At 49.6% G+C, this 19,190-nt stretch overlaps 1 protein-coding gene across 1 annotated transcript; it reads left to right on the top strand.

Annotated features, from left to right (window-relative positions):
- The first annotated feature begins 2,123 nt into the window (after window positions 1-2,123).
- Window positions 2,124-18,136, top strand: Ethe1 (ETHE1 persulfide dioxygenase). Its single transcript, XM_021168714.3, has 7 exons — window positions 2,124-2,265; window positions 2,673-2,817; window positions 3,234-3,382; window positions 15,451-15,580; window positions 17,086-17,175; window positions 17,564-17,680; window positions 17,934-18,136. Exons 1-7 carry the CDS (start codon window positions 2,185-2,187, stop codon window positions 17,984-17,986), a joined length of 765 nt encoding a protein of 254 aa, XP_021024373.1. The 5' UTR covers window positions 2,124-2,184; the 3' UTR covers window positions 17,987-18,136.
- The last annotated feature ends 1,054 nt before the right edge of the window (window positions 18,137-19,190 follow it).

Raw genomic sequence — 19,190 nt, 5'->3', positions numbered from 1 at the left:
CCTCTTGCCTGAGCTTCCTGAGTGCTGGGATCATAAGCATGCATCCCAGCACCCATGCATCCCAGCACCCATGCATCCCAGTACCTATGAATCTCATTTCCCATGCATCCCAGCACTCATGCATCTCAACACCCATGCATCCCAGCACCCATGCATCCCAGCACCCATGCATCCCAACACCCATGCATCTCAACACCCATGAATTCCAGCACCCATGCATCCCAGCACCCATGCATCTCAACACCCATGCATCCCAGCACCCATGCATCCCAGCACCCATGCATCCCAGCACCCATGCATCCCAGCACCCATGCATCTCAACACCCATGAATTCCAGCACCCATGCATCCCAGCACCCATGCATCCCAGCACCCATGCATCCCAGCACCCATGCATCCCAGCACCCATGCATCCCAGCACCCATGCATCCCAGCACCCATGCATCCCAGCACCCATGCATCCCAGCACCCATGCATCCCGACACCCATGCATCCTGACACCCATGCATCCTGACATCCATGCATCCCAGCACCCATGCATCCCAACACCTAGCTATCTGTATCTTTGACATAAGTGATCTGTATGTTTTTAAAGTCTTTAACCCCCAAATACGGCAAATGACCCTCACATTGAACTCGCAACATATGAGACAAAGTATGTGCATGTGTGTAAGCAGATTCTGTGAAAGGGTTCGTCCTGTGTAGAAACAAAACAAAAAACCCAAACAAACAAACAAACAAAAGACAAAATCATTAAGCCAGGAATGGTGCTACACACCTGTAATGTCAACATTTGGGAAGTGAAGATGTGTGTGTGTGTGTGTGTGTGTGCATGTGTATGAGGTGTCTATGTGTGGTATGTATATGTGTAGTATATGTGTATGTGTATGGTGTGTATGTGGGGTGTGTGTATATGTGTGTGTGTATGTGTGGGGGTTGTGCGTGTATTCGTGTGTGTGGTGTGTATGTATATGTGGGGTGAGTGTATATGTGTGTGCGTATGTGTATGCGTATGTGTGTGTGTATGTGTATGTGCACAAGTAGTTCCAGGTCATTCTAAGGCACATTGGAGTTTGAATCCAGCCTGGGCTACAAAGATCCAGTCTAAAAACAACAATAACGGGGGTGGGGGTGGGGGAGACAGACAGGGAGAGGGAGAGAGAGCTCCTGCAAACAACAAAAGGAGGAAAAAGAAGGAAAAAAAAAGAGAAAAATAACTATATCTGACAAAGGTGCTTAAATAACCCTTGTGAGGGGCTAGCGGAAGGCTCTGTTGCTAAGCAACCATTGCAGCAAGTTCGGTTCCTGGAATCTAGGTAAAAGTAGAAGGTGGAACCTGACCCTACAAAGTTAAACTGCACATATATGTCCCTTCAAAAAAGAATATGCATGTGCGCGCGCACACACACAAACCGGAGAGCATGTATTGTTTTTTTGTAGAGGATCCAAGTTCTGTTCCCAGCACCGACATGGACAGTACACAACCTCCTGTAATCCAGTTCCCGAGGATCCAATGCCTTCGATCTACACCGTCACACCCATTCGTCTGCACACACCCGACACAGACATAATTTTAAATAATACAAAGAAGAATCTTAAATATTTATTGTTGTTGCCGTCCTTGGAAGACTTAGGCAGGATAGCCACGACTTTGTGGCCAGCCTGGGCTATATAAGATCCTGTCTCAGTCAAGCATGGTGTGTGCAAGCGCCTTTAATCTCAGCACTACAGAGGCAGAAGTAGGCGGATCTCTGAGTTCGAGACCACCCTGGTCTACAGAACGATTTCCGGAACAGCCAACTAGCTTTGTAGTGAGAACCTGTGTCAGATACTGGTCCAACAGGTCCTCAAAATACGAATGATCGTGAATTTAATTTTTTTCCCTTAGCAGGTGACTAGCCGAACACGTGTTTTCCTGGAAAACGTCCCGTGGCTCTAATTGTCTAGGGAGCCCTACCTCTCTCTCTGTTTCTATAACAGTATCTTTGAATGCCTTGAGTCCCTGGCCCCTTTCCTGTCGGTTTCAGGGTCTCACTGCAACCCTTGCTCCTGGTCTTCCTGGGTCGTGTGTACTGCGGTTCCTTTAAGGCAGGCCCCGCCCTGGCCCGCCCTCCCGGGTCAGCCCCGGTGCGTAGGGCTCTGGCGGGGCGGCTACAGGGCTCAGTGCGGAGCGGGCTCTGGCGCGATGGCGAGCGCGGTCGTTAGGGTCGCCGGGCGGCGGCTGAGCCAGCAAAGCGCGTCCGGAGCCCCGGTCCTCCTGCGGCAGGTGCGGAGAGGCGAACGGACGAAAGGACCCAGAGCCCGGGGCGGCGGGAGGGGCAGGACTCCTCTGTCCTTTAAAGAAGGTCTGGGGTGTCCTTCATGCCTGGCTGTTGGAAAACAAGGAGTCCCGACCCTTTAACAGGGAGTAGTTAGTGAGACCCTGAGCTTGGGGTCGGGATCTGGGGCCCATTACCAGAGAAGGCGGGGGTCCTTAACTTGGTGCTTGTTTGAAGATGAAGTTTCTTGAATCTGCTGGAGGGATCTGGGGGACCCTCTGATTCCTGATCCTTGGGCAAAGAGGGTTGGGGTTGTAGTTTCAGGATTCTAGGAAGAAGGGGAGGCCTGGATACTGTATCCCCCAGGCGTGGTAGTTAGGTCCGGGAACTCTCTCCGGTGCTCCATCCCTCCCAGATGTTTGAACCCAAGAGCTGCACCTATACCTACCTTCTGGGTGACCGGGAGTCAAGAGAGGCAGTTCTGATCGACCCCGTTCTGGAGACAGCGCATCGGGATGCTCAGTTGATTAAGGAGCTGGGGCTGAAGCTGTTGTACGCTGGTAAGTCCAGGACCAAACTTGGACGTGAGAGAGGCGGGGCCACGGAGAAAGCGCTCTAGGAAAACAGGAGCTTGGACGCCTGAGTCTGGGGGAGGAGGGCTGGAGGATAGACCTCAGGGTCTGAAAGAAAATGATTGAGTCTGGGTCTGAGAGTCTGAGGGAGAAAGATGGAGCCTGGAGCTCTGGGCCTGAAGGAGGAAGATTGGGGTCTGGATCCCTGAGTTTAGGGGAGGAAGATTGGGCTTAGATTCCTGGGTCTATGGGAAGAGGGCTGGAGTCTGGACTGTTGGATGTGGGAGGAGCGTTGGAGTCCGGACCTCAGGGTCTGAGGGAGGACTAGGGTCTGCCTTCCTGGGTCTGAAGGCTGGATGCTGTGGGCTGAAACATTCCGTTTTCTATGCCCTCTTCTCTCCTAGTGAACACTCACTGCCATGCTGACCACATCACCGGCACGGGGGTTCTCCGGTCCCTGCTCCCGGGCTGCCAGTCTGTCATCTCCCGCCTCAGCGGAGCCCAGGCTGATTTGCATATCGGGGAAGGTGATTCCATCCGCTTTGGACGCTTTGTGAGTTGGGTGTTGGGTCTTACAGAAGATGGTGTTGGCCACAGTTCCTTAGACTCTGAAGAGAAGAGGGTGCTCGGGGAATGGACTGCTGGGCCCTATGGAAGAAGGGTTAGTGGATTTAGGCTCAGACTCCTCAGCTCTGTTCTCTGTGGAAAGTACCATAAACCCAGGCGGAGCACTAGGGCAGGAGGCTGTAGGCAGGCGTGGCTCTGGCCAATCCCCCTAAGTCAACAGTGATGGCAGGTTCTCCCTTGGCCATTTCCATAAAATTTGCTCCGGGTTGGGCATTCTGAGTCTAGAGCTGAGGGAGGCACCTAACCCTTTGGTGAAGAAGGAACGCCCTGTTGTTCAGCAACAGGTCTGGATGAGTCTACTGAGGTCCCTGGGGCTACCATTTAAGGTGGCCTTCACTGGCATGGTGGTATAAATTTGGGGCTAACCATGTATTTGTGGGTTCCTCCTTAAATGTTGGCCTTGAAGCCTCCTCACCCTAGCCACAACCCCATTGCTTCACCCAGGAGAGGGGTGAAGGTTCTTCCTCCTCCTCTGGGCTACAGGCTTAATCAGCAGGTTTCTAGCCAGCTTTGCAACCCAGGGTGCTCTGGACAGAGGTCGGGGGAGGAAACAGGTGATGAGAATGCCAAAGCTGATGGAGGGGATGGAAAGTCTGGTGATAGAGTGACATCCCTGCCCCTAGGTTGTTGATCTTGTGGGATGGGACAGTTTATTTGGAGGCTGTTGGCGGTTAGCGGAGAGGAGGACTGTGTGCGGGGTTGAGAGAGTGTAGCTGCTGTAAGAAGACTTTGATTTCAACCCTGTAAATATTTGAAAGAGGATGCGGGACATAGCTCATTTGTGTCAGCCCTACTAGTTAGAGAGTAACAAGAGTTTCTGGGTTTGGGGAGGAGTGTGAAAGATTGGAAGGATCTGGGCTCCTGTTTACAGGAGCCCTCAGCCCAGTGCTTCTTAGCCTTCCTAAGTGCTGTGACACTTTAATACAGTTCCTCCTGTCTTGGTGACCCCCAACTATAAAACTGTTTTTGTTGCTACTTCATCACTAATTTTGCTACAGCTATGAATTGTCTGGAAACATCTGTGTTTTCTGAGGGTCTTAGGGGACCCCTATAAAAGGCTTGGTCAATTCTCAAAGGAGTTGTGACCCACAGGTTGAGAATCACTGTCATGGGGGCTAGCTAGATGCCTTAGCAGCTGTAACCAGCTGCTGTTCTTCCAGAAGACCCAGGTTGGATTCCCAGCCCCCCACCCATGTCAGGCTGCTCACAATTGACTGTACTGTCAACTCCAGGAGGACCCGATGTCCTGGCTGGTCTCTGCTAGCACACACATGCATTTGCCCAGATACGCACTCAGATACACAGGGGTACACATAAATAGATGTTTAAAATCTTAAAAACAAGCCGGTCATATAGGCACCTGCCTTTAACCTCAGCTCTTGGGAGGTAGATGCTAAGACAGGTGGATCTCTGTGAGTTCAAGGCCAGCCTGGTCTACAAAGTTCCAGGACAGCCTGTGCTACACAGTAAGAATAAAATAAAATCTTAAAGCAACAGCAACAAAGAGCCTTAAAACGGGCATGATGGGGCTAGAGAGATGGCTCAGCGGTTAAGAGCACTGACTGTTCTTCCAGAGGTCCTGAGTTCAATCCCCAGCAACCACGTGATGGCTCACAACTGTCTGTAATGGGATCTGATGCCCTCTTTTGGTGTCTCTGAAGAGAGGAATAGTGTACTCACATACATAAAATAAATAAATTTTTAAAAAACAAAAAACAAAAACAGGCGTGATGTAATCCTAGAGAGGCAGAGAGGAAGATCAGGTGTTCAAGGTCACCCTCATCTACACAGAGCACCAATCAAGTCTACATCAAGGCTGTGTGTGACCCTGTACCAAAAAGTTAAAAAAAAAAAAAAGTAAAAAAAAAAAAAAAAAAAAACTAGCAAGGTCGTACAGGCTTTTAATACAGAGTCAGGGGGATTCACGATCAGCCTTGACTATGTGAGACCCCTCTCAAAACAAAACAAAACAAGATGATAAATGATCGGGAGACCCTTCTTATGCGCAGTGATGATGCCTTCAGTGAACAAGTGTGGACGCACGGGTGTAGCTGTGTTTGGCCTCCATGTTTATCTTTTCTTTACTACATCTTATTGCCATAATCCAAATACGTATGACCCACCCATGGGAAGGGTGGGTCATAAATCAGTGAGCCGTGGTGTGTTCCTGGAATACTGTGTCTGTCATTTCAAGTCATTTCAGGGGACTTTCATTACCCCTGACTAGTCATCACCCTTGGCCTCCGACCTCCCTCCCTCCCAGCCTTAGGTAAATCAATCTCTATCTCTCTCTCTCTCTCTCTCTCCTTTTACATATTGATATGTAGCCCAGGCTGGCCTTAAGCTCATCATTTCCATGCCTCGACCCTTCAATTGGTAGTGTTACCTGTACTGAAACACGCAGGCGTGAGGCCACGTGTCCTCCCAGTACTGGAAATAAAACCGAGGGGCTGGTTCATGCTAGGCAAGAACTCTACTCAGGGATCCTAGGCAGGGGCTCTACCACTGAGCCACGCCCCCAGCCCCTCACTGGGGGATTCTAGGCAGGGGCTCTACCACTGAGCCACGCCCCCAGCCCCTCACTGGGGGATTCTAGGCAGGGGCTCTACCACTGAGCCACGCCCCCAGCCCCTCCCTGGGGGATTCTAGGCAGGGGCTCTATCACTGAGCCACGCCCCCAGCCCCTCACTGGGGGAATTCTAGGCAGGGGATCTACTACTGAACTATACTTTGGCTCTTTTTATTTTGAGAGAAGGTCTTAATACACCAGCCAGGCCTTGAACTCCAGCCCCAGCCTCCCTAGTAGCTGACAGTCTATTTGCCACTATGGTTGATCTTAAGTCACTTAAAAAAAAAAACATGTATTTATTTATTTTATGTATAAGAGTACACTGTAGCTGTCTTCAGACACACCAGAAGAGGGCATCAGATCCCATTACAGATGGTTGTGAGCCAGCAAGTAGTTGCTGGGAATTGAACCCAGGTCCTCTGGAAGAGCAGCCAGTGCTTTTAACCATTGAGCCGTCTCTCCAGCCCCAGTCTTTAAGTCACTTTTATTGTCCTTTCTGTCTGTCTGGCCCACAGCCTGCAGCCTTTAGGCTGACTTTCGTCTTCCTCTGTGCCATCAAGCTCCACCCGTGTCCCAAGCTCCATTGCTTTTTCATTTCCCTTCATTGCTCAACAACCTTAGAGCATGATGGACCTACCGTGTTTTACTTCTTCATTTACGAGTTGATAGGCATTTGAATGGCTTCTGCCCTGGGACTTTGATGGGCAGTACTGCTATGTTGTTCTTGAACAGGTTTCCTTGGGTTACAGCTGCTGTCCTGATATCCCTGTGATGGTTCCAGTACTCCATAGCAACGTGGATGAGGGTTTCTAGGTCATCCTTGGCTAATAATGAACTCAAGGTCAACGGAGGCTGAGCTCCCAGGTTGACCTTTGACCTCCACAGTTGGGCCAAGGCATGCACACCCCTTGACAATAATAATAATAAATAAAATGTACTAAAAACATTAGAAATAAGACAGGGGACTGCCTTAACCTATTAAACAGAACAAAGCATTATATGATACATAAAATGAAGGAAAGTGTGCGCACACTGGACCTGTACAGCTTGCTTGTGTTCTTACTGGCTTGCATTTGGGTTCCTTCCTCCTGTATCCCTACAGAACATCCCTGTCACCCCACAGGATGCTCTGCTCTTCCTCCCCACTGACACCTCCTCTCCAGGGACCATTTAGACACAATCACAGATAGCTCCCCTTGGCCCTAATCCTGGCTCTGATGCTTTCTGCAGAAAACTTTTGATCTTGTGACTAGCCTGGGCTACTTGAGCAAGTACCAGGCCAGCTTGGGCTACAGAGTGAGTCCCTGTCTCCAAGGAAAGCAAAGCCCAGAAACATGCTACAGAGTGTGGGCCGAATCATGTTCACTTCTTCTGTTTGATGTCTGTAGTTATTTTTGTTGTTGGTTTGTGACAAGGTGTCACTATGTAGCCCTGGTTAGCCTGGAGCTCACCATTTAGATTAGGCTGGCCTCAAATTCACAGAGATTCCCCTGCCATTGCCTTCTGAGTTATAATTCTTTCCCGTGGTTATAGAGTCAGGGCTGGCCAACTTTTTCCATAAAACATTAAATAGTAAACCCAATCTTCTTGTTCGTTTGTTTGGTTTTTTTGTTTTGTTTTGTTTCTTTGAGATGGGGTTTCTCTTTGTAGCCCTGGCTGTCCTGGAACCCACCCTGGCCTCGAACTCACAGAGATCCACCTGCCTCTGTCTCCCAAATGCTAGGGTTAAAGGCATGTGCCACCACCACTGGCTGTAAGTCTTGGCCACAGGTCATGTGTTCTGGTGGCTCAGCTCTCCTCTTGCGGTGTGAAAACATTTGGCACAACTGGAACAGTAAGCCTGGCTGTGACCCCAAGAGCTCCTAAGATGTGATTCTCATAATGTTCCGCCCCCTAGTGTGGCCCCAGTGCACCTGCAAGTCATACAGACTCCTAGGCCTGTGCTAACAACTGCCTAAAATCCCTCTCTATTGCTCTTTTCCTAACAGGGTCTCACTTAGAGCAGGCTGGCTTTGGGTTTGCCATATTTCTAAGGAGGACCTTGAATTCTGGATCTAATCCACCTGCCGTCAACTCCACAGGGCGGGGATCACTGGTGTGCGTGCCCATGGTCTGTTCCAGCCAAGAGAAAATGTAAACACTGACGCGCTGCTGGGAATATAGGGCTTAAAAAGAGGTGGTAGGTCAGGTTTTAATCCCCTCGCCACAGTTTTGCCAACCCCTGATGTGAGCCCCACAGGTTATGTATTCATGCTCCTTTGGATAGCTATCCTCGGTTTTCACAACTGTGAAGGATGTTATGTTGATATTCTTGTTTGTACAAGTCCCCTGGCAGAAGTTGACCTCAGTTCCGAGGAATTGCATTGCTGAGTCACAGCAAGGGCATTCCTTTAACCTTAGCAAATTCGCCAGATGCTATTTTTCTCTTGCAGTGCTGGGGATGGAACCTAGGCCCCTGACCATGCCAAGTGTGCTCCCTACCACAAAGCCACACCTCCTTCCTGGTGGATTCTAGGCAGGGGCTCTACCACTGAGCCACGCCCCCAGCCCCTCATTGGGGGATTCTAGGCAGGGGCTCTCCCACTGAGCCACGCCCCCAGCCCCTCCCTGGGGGATTCTAGGCAGGGGCTGTACCACTGAGCCACGCCCCCCAGCCCCTCACTGGGGATTCTAGGCAGGGGCTCTACCACTGAGCCACGCCCCCAGCCCCTCACTGGGGGATTCTAGGCAGGGGCTCTACCACTGAGCCACGCCCCCAGCCCCTCACTGGGGGATTCTAGGCAGGGGCTCTACCACTGAGCCACGCCCCCAGCCCCTCACTGGGGGATTCTAGGCAGGGGCTCTACCACTGAGCCACGCCCCCAGCCCCTCACTGGGGGATTCTAGGCAGGGCTCTACCACTGAGCCACGCCCCCAGCCCCTCACTGGGGGATTCTAGGCAGGGGCTCTACCACTGAGCCACGCCCCCAGCCCCTCACTGGGGGATTCTAGGCAGGGGCTCTACCACTGAGCCACGCCCCCAGCCCCTCACTGGGGGATTCTAGGCAGGGGCTTACCACTGAGCCACGCCCCCAGCCCCTCACTGGGGGATTCTAGGCAGGGGCTCTGCCACTGAGCCACGCCCCCCAGCCCCTCACTAGGGGATTCTAGGCAGGGCTCTACCACTGAGCCACGCCCCCAGCCCCTCACTAGGGGATTCTAGGCAGGGGCTCTACCACTGAGCCACGCCCCCAGCCCCTCACTGGGGGATTCTAGGCAGGGGCTCTACCGCTGAGCCACACCCCCAGCCCCTCACTGGGGGATTCTAGGCAGGGGCTCTACCACTGAGCCACGCCCCCAGCCCCTCACTGGGGGATTCTAGGCAGGGGCTCTACCACTGAGCCACACCCCCAGCCCCTCACTGGGGGATTCTAGGTAAGCACTGATCTGCATCCTGGTCCTCTTTTTTTCTGTTGTTGTTGTCATGTTCATTAGGCCCTTTTTGTTTGTTTGTTTGTTTGTTTTTTGCTTTTTTAAGACAGGGTTTTTCTGTGTAGCTCTGGCTGCTCTAGATTTGTCTATATAGACCAGGCTGGCTTTGAACTCAGAGATCGGCTTGCATCTGACTCCCAGATGCTGAGATTAAAGGCATGCACCTTTCATTAGCCCTCTGAATTAAAAATTACAAGACTTATTATTTTTATTTCTATGTGGAGGGTGCATGTATGGAGGACAGACAGCTTTTGGGACTTTTTTGTTTTTTTCTACAGTGTTGATACCAGGGATTGAACTCAGATTATGTCTTGGCAGCAAACACCTTTACCTGCTGAGCCAACTTGCCAGCCTCCTCTCCCGAGGTTTTATTTTTGTTTTATGTATCTGCATGCTTTGCCTGCGTGTATGTAAGTACATGAGCCTGGTGCTTGCAGAAGCCTGAAGAGGGAATAGCATCATCAGGAACAGGAATTAAGGACAGATGTAAGCCTTCATGTGGATGCTGGGAACCGAACTTGGGTCTCGCGCAAGGACACTTAACCACTGTTCTATCGCAAATACCTTTTCTTTCACAAAATAAAGGAAAGGTTTTATCTGGGGGAGAGCCATTTAGTGACAGTGGGAAGGAAAGGTTTTAGCTGATGGAGAGCCATTTAGGGACAGTGGGAAAATGAGATTTGGGGTTTAAGCTCTCAAGACGTAAGAACAGCAGAGGGCGCCAACACCACTTAGGGCTTGAGATTGGAGGAAGGCGCCAGAGAACCTGGAGCCAGGAGCTGGCTGACCACTAGGCGGCAGTGCAGGCTACGCGAGCTGCGAGGCCCTCTGGGAGTCTGGGAAAGGAGGAGGTGTGGGTGGAGATAATGTCCTGTGTTTTATGCATCCTGGAAAGAAAGAGACATTGTTGATGGAAGGATGGGTCGGGGCGTCCCTGGCCAGCTGTTGCTAGGCCCGCAGGAGTCTTCCGGAGTATTCTGCAGCTGAGGCGATTCATCAGTCAGCAAGCTTCACAAACAGGAAAGGCTGTCTTTATTTTTTTTCACGGGGAATGAACTAGGGCGTCATTTACTGTAGGCAAGTGCTCTATCATGGAGCTAGGTCCTCAGCCTTATTACTGTAAATGCACTGTATTGCTTAAAAAAAAAAAAAAAGAATCATGATCTCACATTGCAGGTGGGGCTGGTTCACCGAGTGAGTTCTAAGACAGCCAGGGATACTCAAAGAAACCTTGTGTTGAAAAAAACAACATCTAAAACAACACACACACACACACTTATATATATGATGTATGAGTGTTTTACCTCATGCATTTGCATCATGTGTGTGGCATGTGCCTGGTGTTACAGATGGTTGTGAGCCATCCTGTGGGTATTGGGAACTGAGTGGGGCCCTCTAGGAGAACAGTACTTGCTCTTAACAACTGAGCATCTCTCCAGCCCCTTCTTTTTACTGTAAAGCACCAATGGTGTACTGAGGCTTTTTTCTAAGTACTTTATATACATGAAGCAGTTCAATCCTCATAGCATATCATGGGGCTGGGGACGATACTTATCTATATTTTGCAAATAAGCAGATAGGACCAAAGAGCAAATAGATCTGAGATTAGAACTTAGACTATCTGCTTCCAGCAATTTTATTTTGTTTATAACTATTTTGACCTGTTTACATAAAATTCTAGAACAGATGAGTTACAAAGCCACGTATAGTAAAAGGAAGCAAGCCAGGACTTGTCTAGAGAAAGGGTGGAGGAATGATATTTGAAAGGGGTGCAAAGAAACCTTGGGAAGTGATAGGAACGTTTGTCATGTGATGGTTGTGAGAGCATTTTAAAAGATACAAAGGACCTGCAATCCCAGCTCTGGGTGCTGAGGCAGAAGGATTACAAACTCAAGACCTGCGTGGGCAGTTACTGAGCAATTTTGGGGCTACCTGGCTGCATGAGACCTTCTAAGAAGAAACCATACAAGTTAAAAAGAGGGCTCAGCTCAGTGCTAGAGCCTGTGCCTCAAGTTCTCCAGTGAGGGGCTGAGGTGTGTCTAAGTAATAGACACATCTAGGTTCCCCCAGTGAGGGGCTGGGGGCATGGCTCAGTGGTAGAGCCCCTGCCTAGAATCCCCCAGTGAGGGGCTGGGGGCGTGGCTCAGTGGTAGAGCCCTGCCTAGAATCCTCAATGCTCTGCATTTAATTCTCAGCATCCATCTCTCTGCACACAATAGCTGTAAAGAATGAATAAATAGCAAATGAACCCCATGAGGCTCACGAGAGAGTCACTCAATTCTTGCTGAAAATAACCATGCCAGAACTACTCAAAGTGTTTCGGTTCGTGGTGAAAGAAGAAAAGCCTCCGAATGCTTTTTCTGAGACTGGCATACTTTTGACAGAGCTGCTCATGTAGTATTATTAATTAGAGTCCAGCAGCCCTGCAGCCCTGCAGCCCACAGGGTTTGTTTTGTGGAGAGGGATGAGGGATGCCTATGCTACAACTCCTGTGTGGAGATCGCAGGACAATCCCCACGTGATCCTGAGATAAAGCTCAGGTTGGCAGCAAGCCCCTTTCCTTACTCAGCCATCTTGCTGACTCTCCTCTGTAGATTTTTATGTTTGTTTTTTTAATGTTCAAAGTTATCTTATCTTGTTTTATTCAGAGACAAAGCTTGTATAGCAGAGGCTGGCTCAAAAGCCACCCTACAGTAATGGGTGGTCTTGAATTTCTGCTGTTCCTCGGTTCTTAGGCCTGTGCCACAAAGCTGGGCTTGTTTTCCCAAGTTTTATTACAGTGTTTCTTCATGTTGATTTCTTTGGCCGTTAGTTTTCTGTCACTGAGAGAAAATGACTATGATAAATACCATTTTAAGATATTTATTTTATTTTTAATTGTGTGTATATACATGTGAGTGTGTGTCTTTAGTGTGTGTGTGTGAGTGTTTGTGTGTGTGTGCATGTGAGTTTGAGTGTGTAAATGTGAATGTGTATTTGTGTGTATGTGAGAGTGAGTGTGTGTACATTTAGTGTGTTTATTATGTATGTGTGTGTATATTTATGTGTGTGAGTGTATTTCTTTGTGTGTGTATGTGTGTTTGAGTGTGTAAGCAATGTTTGAGTGTGTACATGAGTGTGTTGTTTTGTGTTTGTGTGTAAGTATGTTTGAATGTGTGAGTCTGTGTTTAATGTGTCTGAGAGTGTGTTTCTTTGTGTGTGTTTGAGTGTGTATTTGTGTGTATGTGAGAAGTGTGTTTGTGTGTATGAGTCTGTATGTTAGCGTGTGTGTGTTTGTGTTTGAGTGTGCAAACATATATTTGTGTGTGTGTGTGCTGGGATGTACAGGAGTTCAGTACCCTTGGAGGTCAGAAGAAGCAGAAGAGGGGGTGAGGTCTCCTTAGGTTGTAAGCTGATTGACCTGGGTGCTGGATCCGAACTCTGGTCCTGTGCAAGAGGGGTGAGCGTCTCTCTCTTCATCCATTTCTCCAGCTCCAGCCATAAACGAAAGGTAGAGGTGGGCCACTGAGATGGCTCAGTGGTGCTTGCTGCTCAGTCTGATGACTTCACATGGGTAACCTGCAGAGAACCAACTGCAGCAGGTTGTTCTGCCTCCTATGGAGAGCTGGCCATGGGCCTGTGCTGGGGCAGCACAGCATGACAGGGAGTGAGGAAGAGGAAGGGCAGGCTTCATGCTCCCTGCTCCGCGCTCCAGCCTCAGTGACTCTGCTAGGCTCTACCACTGTGATGGGAACCATTAGCCACAATAACTGTCTCCTTCTGTTACAGAGAAGAGACTGGCAGATGCCTGTAATTCCAGCACTCGGAGAGGCTGAGGCAGGAAGATCTGTGTATTCAAGGACAGCCTGGACTACATGGAAAGATCTTGTCCTTTTTTTTTTTTTTTTTCTTTTTTGAGACAGGATTTCTCTGTGTAGCCCTGGCTGTCCTGGAACTCACTTTGTAGACCAGGCTGGCCTTGAACTCAGAAATCCGCCTGCCTCTGCCTCCCGAGTGCTGGGATTAAAGGCGTGCGCCACCACGCCCGGCTCAGAGGCGGATTTCTGAGTTCGAGGCCAGCCTGGTCTACAGAGTGAGTTCCAGGACAGCCAGGGCTACACAGAGAAACCCTGTCTTGAAAAAACAAACAAACAAACAAACAAACAAACTATACATTTATCATTATTTACCATGCATTTTACTATTACATAATACTATTATTACTTACTATACATTACTATAGATTATTATTTACTATGCATTTGTTAGTAACTTTTTATTTTACTAAGGTCTTCACTTTTTTTTTTTTATTATTATATATAAGTACACTGTAGCTGTCTTCAGACACACCAGAAGAGGGAGTCAGATCTTGTTACGGATGGTTGTGAGCCACCATGTGGTTGCTGGGATTTGAACTCTGGACCTTCGGAAGAGCAGTCGGGTGCTCTTACCTGCTGAGCCATCTCACCAGCCCCCAAAGTCTTCACTTTTTTGAGTCTGAGTCTCACTCTGTAGCTCAGGGAGCCTGGAACTTTGCAGCTTAGACTAGTTTTCGTCTCCTTCCTTCCTTCCTTCCTTCCTTCCTTCCTTCCTTCCTTCCTTCCTTCCTTCCTCCTCTTCCCTCCTCCTCTTCCTCCTCCTTCTCCTCTTCCTCCTCCTCTTCTTCTTCTTCTTCTTCTTCTTCTTCTTCTTCTTCTTCTTCTTTTCTTCTTCTTCTTCTTCCTTTTTTTTTTTTTTCTGGTTTTTCAAGACAGGGTTTCTCTGTGTAGCCCTGGCTGTCCTGGAACTCACTCTGTAGACCAGGCTGGCCTCGAACTCAGAAATCTGCCTGCCTCTGCCTCCCAAGTGCTGGGATGAAAGGCCTGCACCACCATTGTCCGGCTAGACTAATTTCAAGATTGCACTCCTTCTGCCTCAACTATTCTAGTCCTGCAGGAGTGCGCTGCCATGTCTAGCACAAGGATCACACTGTAGAAGAGTCTTTACCGCCTGTAGTATCTGGATATCAAGCTTTTGGTTTTGCCTCAGGAAGTCTTTTTGAAATACCACGAAGCTTCTTTCCCAAAGCATAACTCATTTTTTATTACGTTTATTTATTTATCTGTCTGTGTGTGCGTGTGTGCACAGCATGACACACATGTGAAGGTCAGAGGGCCACTTGAGGGAGCCCTCCTAGGGGTAGAACGCAGGCCTTCAGGTTTGGCAGCAAGCACCTTTACCTTCTGAGCCCTGGCCAGCCCAGCTGTAGGACTCTGGATGCTAATTTAGTCTTTGTTTTCTTGTGGTGCTGAAGAGCCAATCCAGAGTCTGTGTGTGCACAGCCTGCTGAGCTCGTACCCCCAGCTTGCTGTTTATGTTTCTATTTTCTTGTTGAGATGCAAACTTTCTTTGTATCCAGTGCATGATTGCTGTTACACATGCATGTTGCTGGCTATCTGGCTCCCTTCTCTTCAGAACCCATTTGTGGTAATTTTGCTCTTCAGAACAGCAGGCTGGGCTGGGGACATGGCTCAGTTAGCTGCCAAAACACTTGGCTAGCGTACACAAAGCCTGGATTTCATCCCTAGTACTGTATAAACCAAACCTGGTGGAGCAGGCCCATGACCGCAGATCTCGGGGGTAGAGGTAGGAGGACCGGAAGTTTAAAGTCATTGATTTAATAGCAAGCATGAGCTCACTCTGGATACAGGAGATTCCGTCTCAAAGAGGGATGGAAGGAAAGAAAGAAGATTTCAATGTGATACCCCCACACCCACAAGATAGGTCTTGTCTTGTGGCTCAGGCTTGCCCTTGAAGCTGAGTTCTCCCACCTCAGCCTGGAGTTGGTGTGTGTGCCTCCTGACCGTCCCTCAGATTAACTTTAAGCAAAACGGTCCCTGTATTCCTTTATCCAGTGGTGTTCCTTGGGTGGATGGGGCTTTTGGGGATCAGTGAGGCTTTCTGGTGACTGTCTCTATGCACTGCATCCCTGCCAGGCTTTGGAGACTCGGGCCAGCCCCGGCCACACCCCAGGCTGCGTCACCTTTGTCCTGAACGACCAGAGCATGGCCTTCACTGGAGATGCCCTGCTGATCAGAGGGTGTGGACGGACAGACTTCCAACAAGGTAACCCGCTTCTTTATCCAGCCCAAGGTCTCCGTGTAATGGTGTGTGTGAGAGTGTTAATAAGCAGCCAGAAGATAGGATGATGTCTGTGTGTTCAAGGCTAGGCTGGTCTACATAGTAAGTTCCAGGATAGTCAGGGCTGTGTGTAGAGAGACTTTGTTTCAAAAGGAAAAGAAAGAATGAAAGTAAGCTGGGGTTGGTGGCGCAGCAGGCCTTTAATCCCAGCACTTGAGAGGCAGAGGAAGGCGGATTTCTGAGTTCGAGGCCAGCCTGGTCACAGAGTGAGTTCCAGGACAGCCAGGACTGCACAGAGAAACCCTGTCTCAAAACAAACAAACAAACAAACAAAAAAACAAACAAACAGGAAAGAAAGAAAGAAAGAAAGAAAGAAAGAAAGAAAGAAAGAAAGAAGCAAGTCACGTGAGGCTCTGTAGCTCGGTGGGTAGAGTGGGCATCTAGCATACAAGAAGCCCAGGCCTCAATCCTTATACCTCATCAGCTGAGTGTTAACTGAGCCATGTGTTTAACACAGCTCAGGAGGTGGAGGCAGGAAAATCAAGAGTATGAGGTCATTTTGACACACACACACACACACACACACACACACACACACACGCAAGCATACATGAAGGTTGTTCTTGTACGTTGCTTAATTGTTAGGGGGCAGTGTAACTTTCAGGGTTTAGCTTTAGGAAGCACATAGGTTGAAGGGTTCCTCCTAATCTCCTCCTTTCACCTATCAGCCTGAACCGAGGACCCAGAAATTCTTTCCGTGTGCTCGTGCTGTGTAGGTGCACGTGGCTGGGGCTGTGATAGGAGGCCAGCAGCGCGTGTCAGGTCGTTTCTCTGTTCGCGTCACCTTGTTTCCTTGGGACATGGTCTCAATGAGCCTGGCCCTGTGCTGCCAGCCAGTAAGCCTCAGTGGTCCTCCCGCCTCTGCTGCTTACAGCGCAGGTGCAGGAGCTACAGGAGCATAGGCCACACCCTCCCACGGGTGCTAAGGATCTGTACGGGAGCATAGGCCACACCCTTCCACGGGTGCTAGGGATCTGAACTAGTCTTGAGGCTTGATAGCAAGCACTTTTACTCCCTAAGCATTCCTCAAGGCCCAGGACGCAGAACTTCTTATTCAAACCCCTGCATCTCCTTCTCCTGGTGCTCATGTCTTGAGTCTTACCTTTAGTCCACCTTCCTGACGTAGAGCCCCCTTACTTCACCTCCCCAGTGAGGATGCCACAACCCCTGGTACTTCAGGCTCTCAGCCAGACCTTATGGAATCACCCAAATGGATTTATTACCATTTCCCAGGTCTTCATATATGTTGTCCCACCTCCTACAACGCCCTTCCCCTTCTGTGTCTCCAAGACACGTGGGAATGCTTGGCAGGAGATGAGAGATTGGGTTTAGTCATAGTACCTCCATCCTCCTGTCCTTCTCTGGGAAAGGGGATCAGGGAGCGCCTCTTGTCTCTTTGATCCGCTGACCTGTACGTTTTCTTTCCTCAGGCTGCGCTAAGACTTTGTACCACTCTGTGCACGAGAAGATCTTCACACTTCCAGGCAACTGTCTAATCTACCCGGCTCACGATTACCACGGTGAGGGCTTGCCCGAGGCCATGACAGGCTGCTGTCGCTTAACGCAGGGAAAATTCCCTCTGCCTGTCATTCTCACGAGGCACGGAGGCAACAGAACCCAGAAATTCCTGTGGCTGAAAAGATTATGTGCTTGGGCGTGCTGTGTGGATGTAGAAACAATAAGACACATCTGCAGGGCATAGGTTTTCCTGGGACATCTCCAGAGATGCGCAGGCAACTGTGGGAACTACATTTCCCATAGTGCCCAAAGAGAGGAGGGACACCTTCTCTGGACCATTCAGAGAAAGGCCAGTTAGTTCTAGTCTAGGGAGACAACCCCAAAGCCTCCTGGGAAATGTAGTTCTTGCGGGCCCATAGTTACTTTCCTTCCCCTCCCCTTTGTGGACAGGGCTCACAGTTTCTACTGTGGAGGAGGAACGGACTCTGAACCCACGGCTTACCCTCAGCTGTGAGGAGTTTATCAAGGTCATGGACAACCTGAACTTGCCCAAGCCACAGCAGATAGGTGAGTTACCCAGGGACGGGACCCTGGGGTCTGAGGAAAGAGTCGTTGGGTAAGAATCTGTGAACCTGAGAGAGGAAGGTCCTGAGCCCCTTGATTTGAAAGGAAGCCTGGGTGCTGGAGCCCTGGGTCTGAGGGAGGAGGACTTAGGGCTAGAACTATCGTCCCTTCTAAGAGCCCCCGAGCATTTCTGGGTGTTGGCGGGACATGAGGCATCCCTGCGTACTTAAAATCATTTGAAGTTTCCTCTTTTCAGACATTGCTGTTCCTGCAAATATGCGCTGTGGGGTCCAGACTCCACCCTCCTGATTCGTCCCAGCCAGCTGCTCACATCCGTTATGAATGCACTAGGTGGGGTGAGAGGAGGGGTGTCATCCCAGGGCCTCTCTCCTCTCCTACCTCTACTCTCACCAGCTACTTGAGCTTCTTAAATAAAGTTTACTTCGTTTTTGCCACGAATCTGAGTTCTGCTTGCTTTCTTGGGGGAAGGAATTATGTTTCCAGATGGATGCCATGCCGAGATTCAGCCCTGGTTTCTCAAAAAGCCAGGGGAAGACGTTGGTAGAACGCTCGCCTAGCATGTATAAAGCCTGAGTTGTGTTCCTTTCTCTGTACTGCATAAAGCAGGCAGGGAGGTGCAGACCTGTCCTCCCTGCACTTGCCGGCTGGAGGGTCAGAAGTTCAAGGTCATTCTCAACAGCAAAGTGAGTTGGAGGCTGCCCTGGGCTATGTAAGACCCTGAATGAATGAATGAATGATAGATAGATAGATAGATAGATAGATAGATAGATAGATAGATAGAAAAGGAAGGAAGTGGGCTGGAGAGATGTCTCCTTGGTTAAGAGCACTGGCTGCTCCTGCAGAGGACCTGGGTTCAGTTCCCAGCACCCACATGGCAGCTGACAACCATCTGTAACTCCAGTTCCAGGGGATCTGGCTTCTGTGGGTACCAGGCATGCACAGACATACATTTAGTCTAGACAGACATAAACGTAAAAGGGGAGGAGGAGACAGAGTTAGCAGTGGTCAGGACCATGGGGGAAGGAAGGAAGGTCTAAGGGAGTGGGGGTGGGGGGACTGGAAGCAGATAGCAGGTTGCACACATCGACGTAGGGGAGGTATTCTCACAGACTTGCATCGCAGCACATAATTCTGTGTGAGCCCCTCCCCTGGGAGTCCCAGGCCAAATGAGCCCCTCTCCACCCCTTAGCTTCCTGATCTGTATAATGGAAACAATAGTAGGATATTTCACTGAACTGATAAATCCCGATGTCTGACTTCTAGCACCCTGCTTCCATGACCAGCTCCCCTGCCCCTGTCACTGCTATTGCCCCTCCTGTATTGCCAAATAGCTATGAGTACAGATCTCGAGAGACAAAGCAGGTAGTAACAGATGTGGGCTGAGAAGGCCGAGAGTGTAAAGCTCTTGCTAACAAGATGACTTGAGTTCCATACCCGAATTCCACCTTGGAAGGCACCACTTCCCAAAGATGTCCTATGAGCTCTTTACATG

This window comes from Mus caroli, unplaced genomic scaffold (genome assembly GCF_978045245.1).
Source record: "Mus caroli unplaced genomic scaffold, Mus_caroli_1 scaffold_8, whole genome shotgun sequence".
Taxonomy (NCBI): Eukaryota; Metazoa; Chordata; class Mammalia; order Rodentia; family Muridae; genus Mus; species Mus caroli.
The sequence above is the reverse complement of the archived record's forward strand: the minus strand, read 5'-3'. Positions and strand labels throughout refer to the sequence as shown.

Bases quoted from the DNA above. Each gene is read 5' to 3' on its own strand.
- Ethe1 (XM_021168714.3), top strand. From the start codon at position 2,185: ATGGCGAGCGCGGTCGTTAGGGTCGCCGGGCGGCGGCTGAGCCAGCAA. The intron at 2,266-2,672 runs GTGCGGAGAGGC...CATCCCTCCCAG, and splicing joins CCCCGGTCCTCCTGCGGCAG to ATGTTTGAACCCAAGAGCTG. The intron at 17,176-17,563 runs GTGAGGGCTTGC...CTTTGTGGACAG, and splicing joins CCCGGCTCACGATTACCACG to GGCTCACAGTTTCTACTGTG.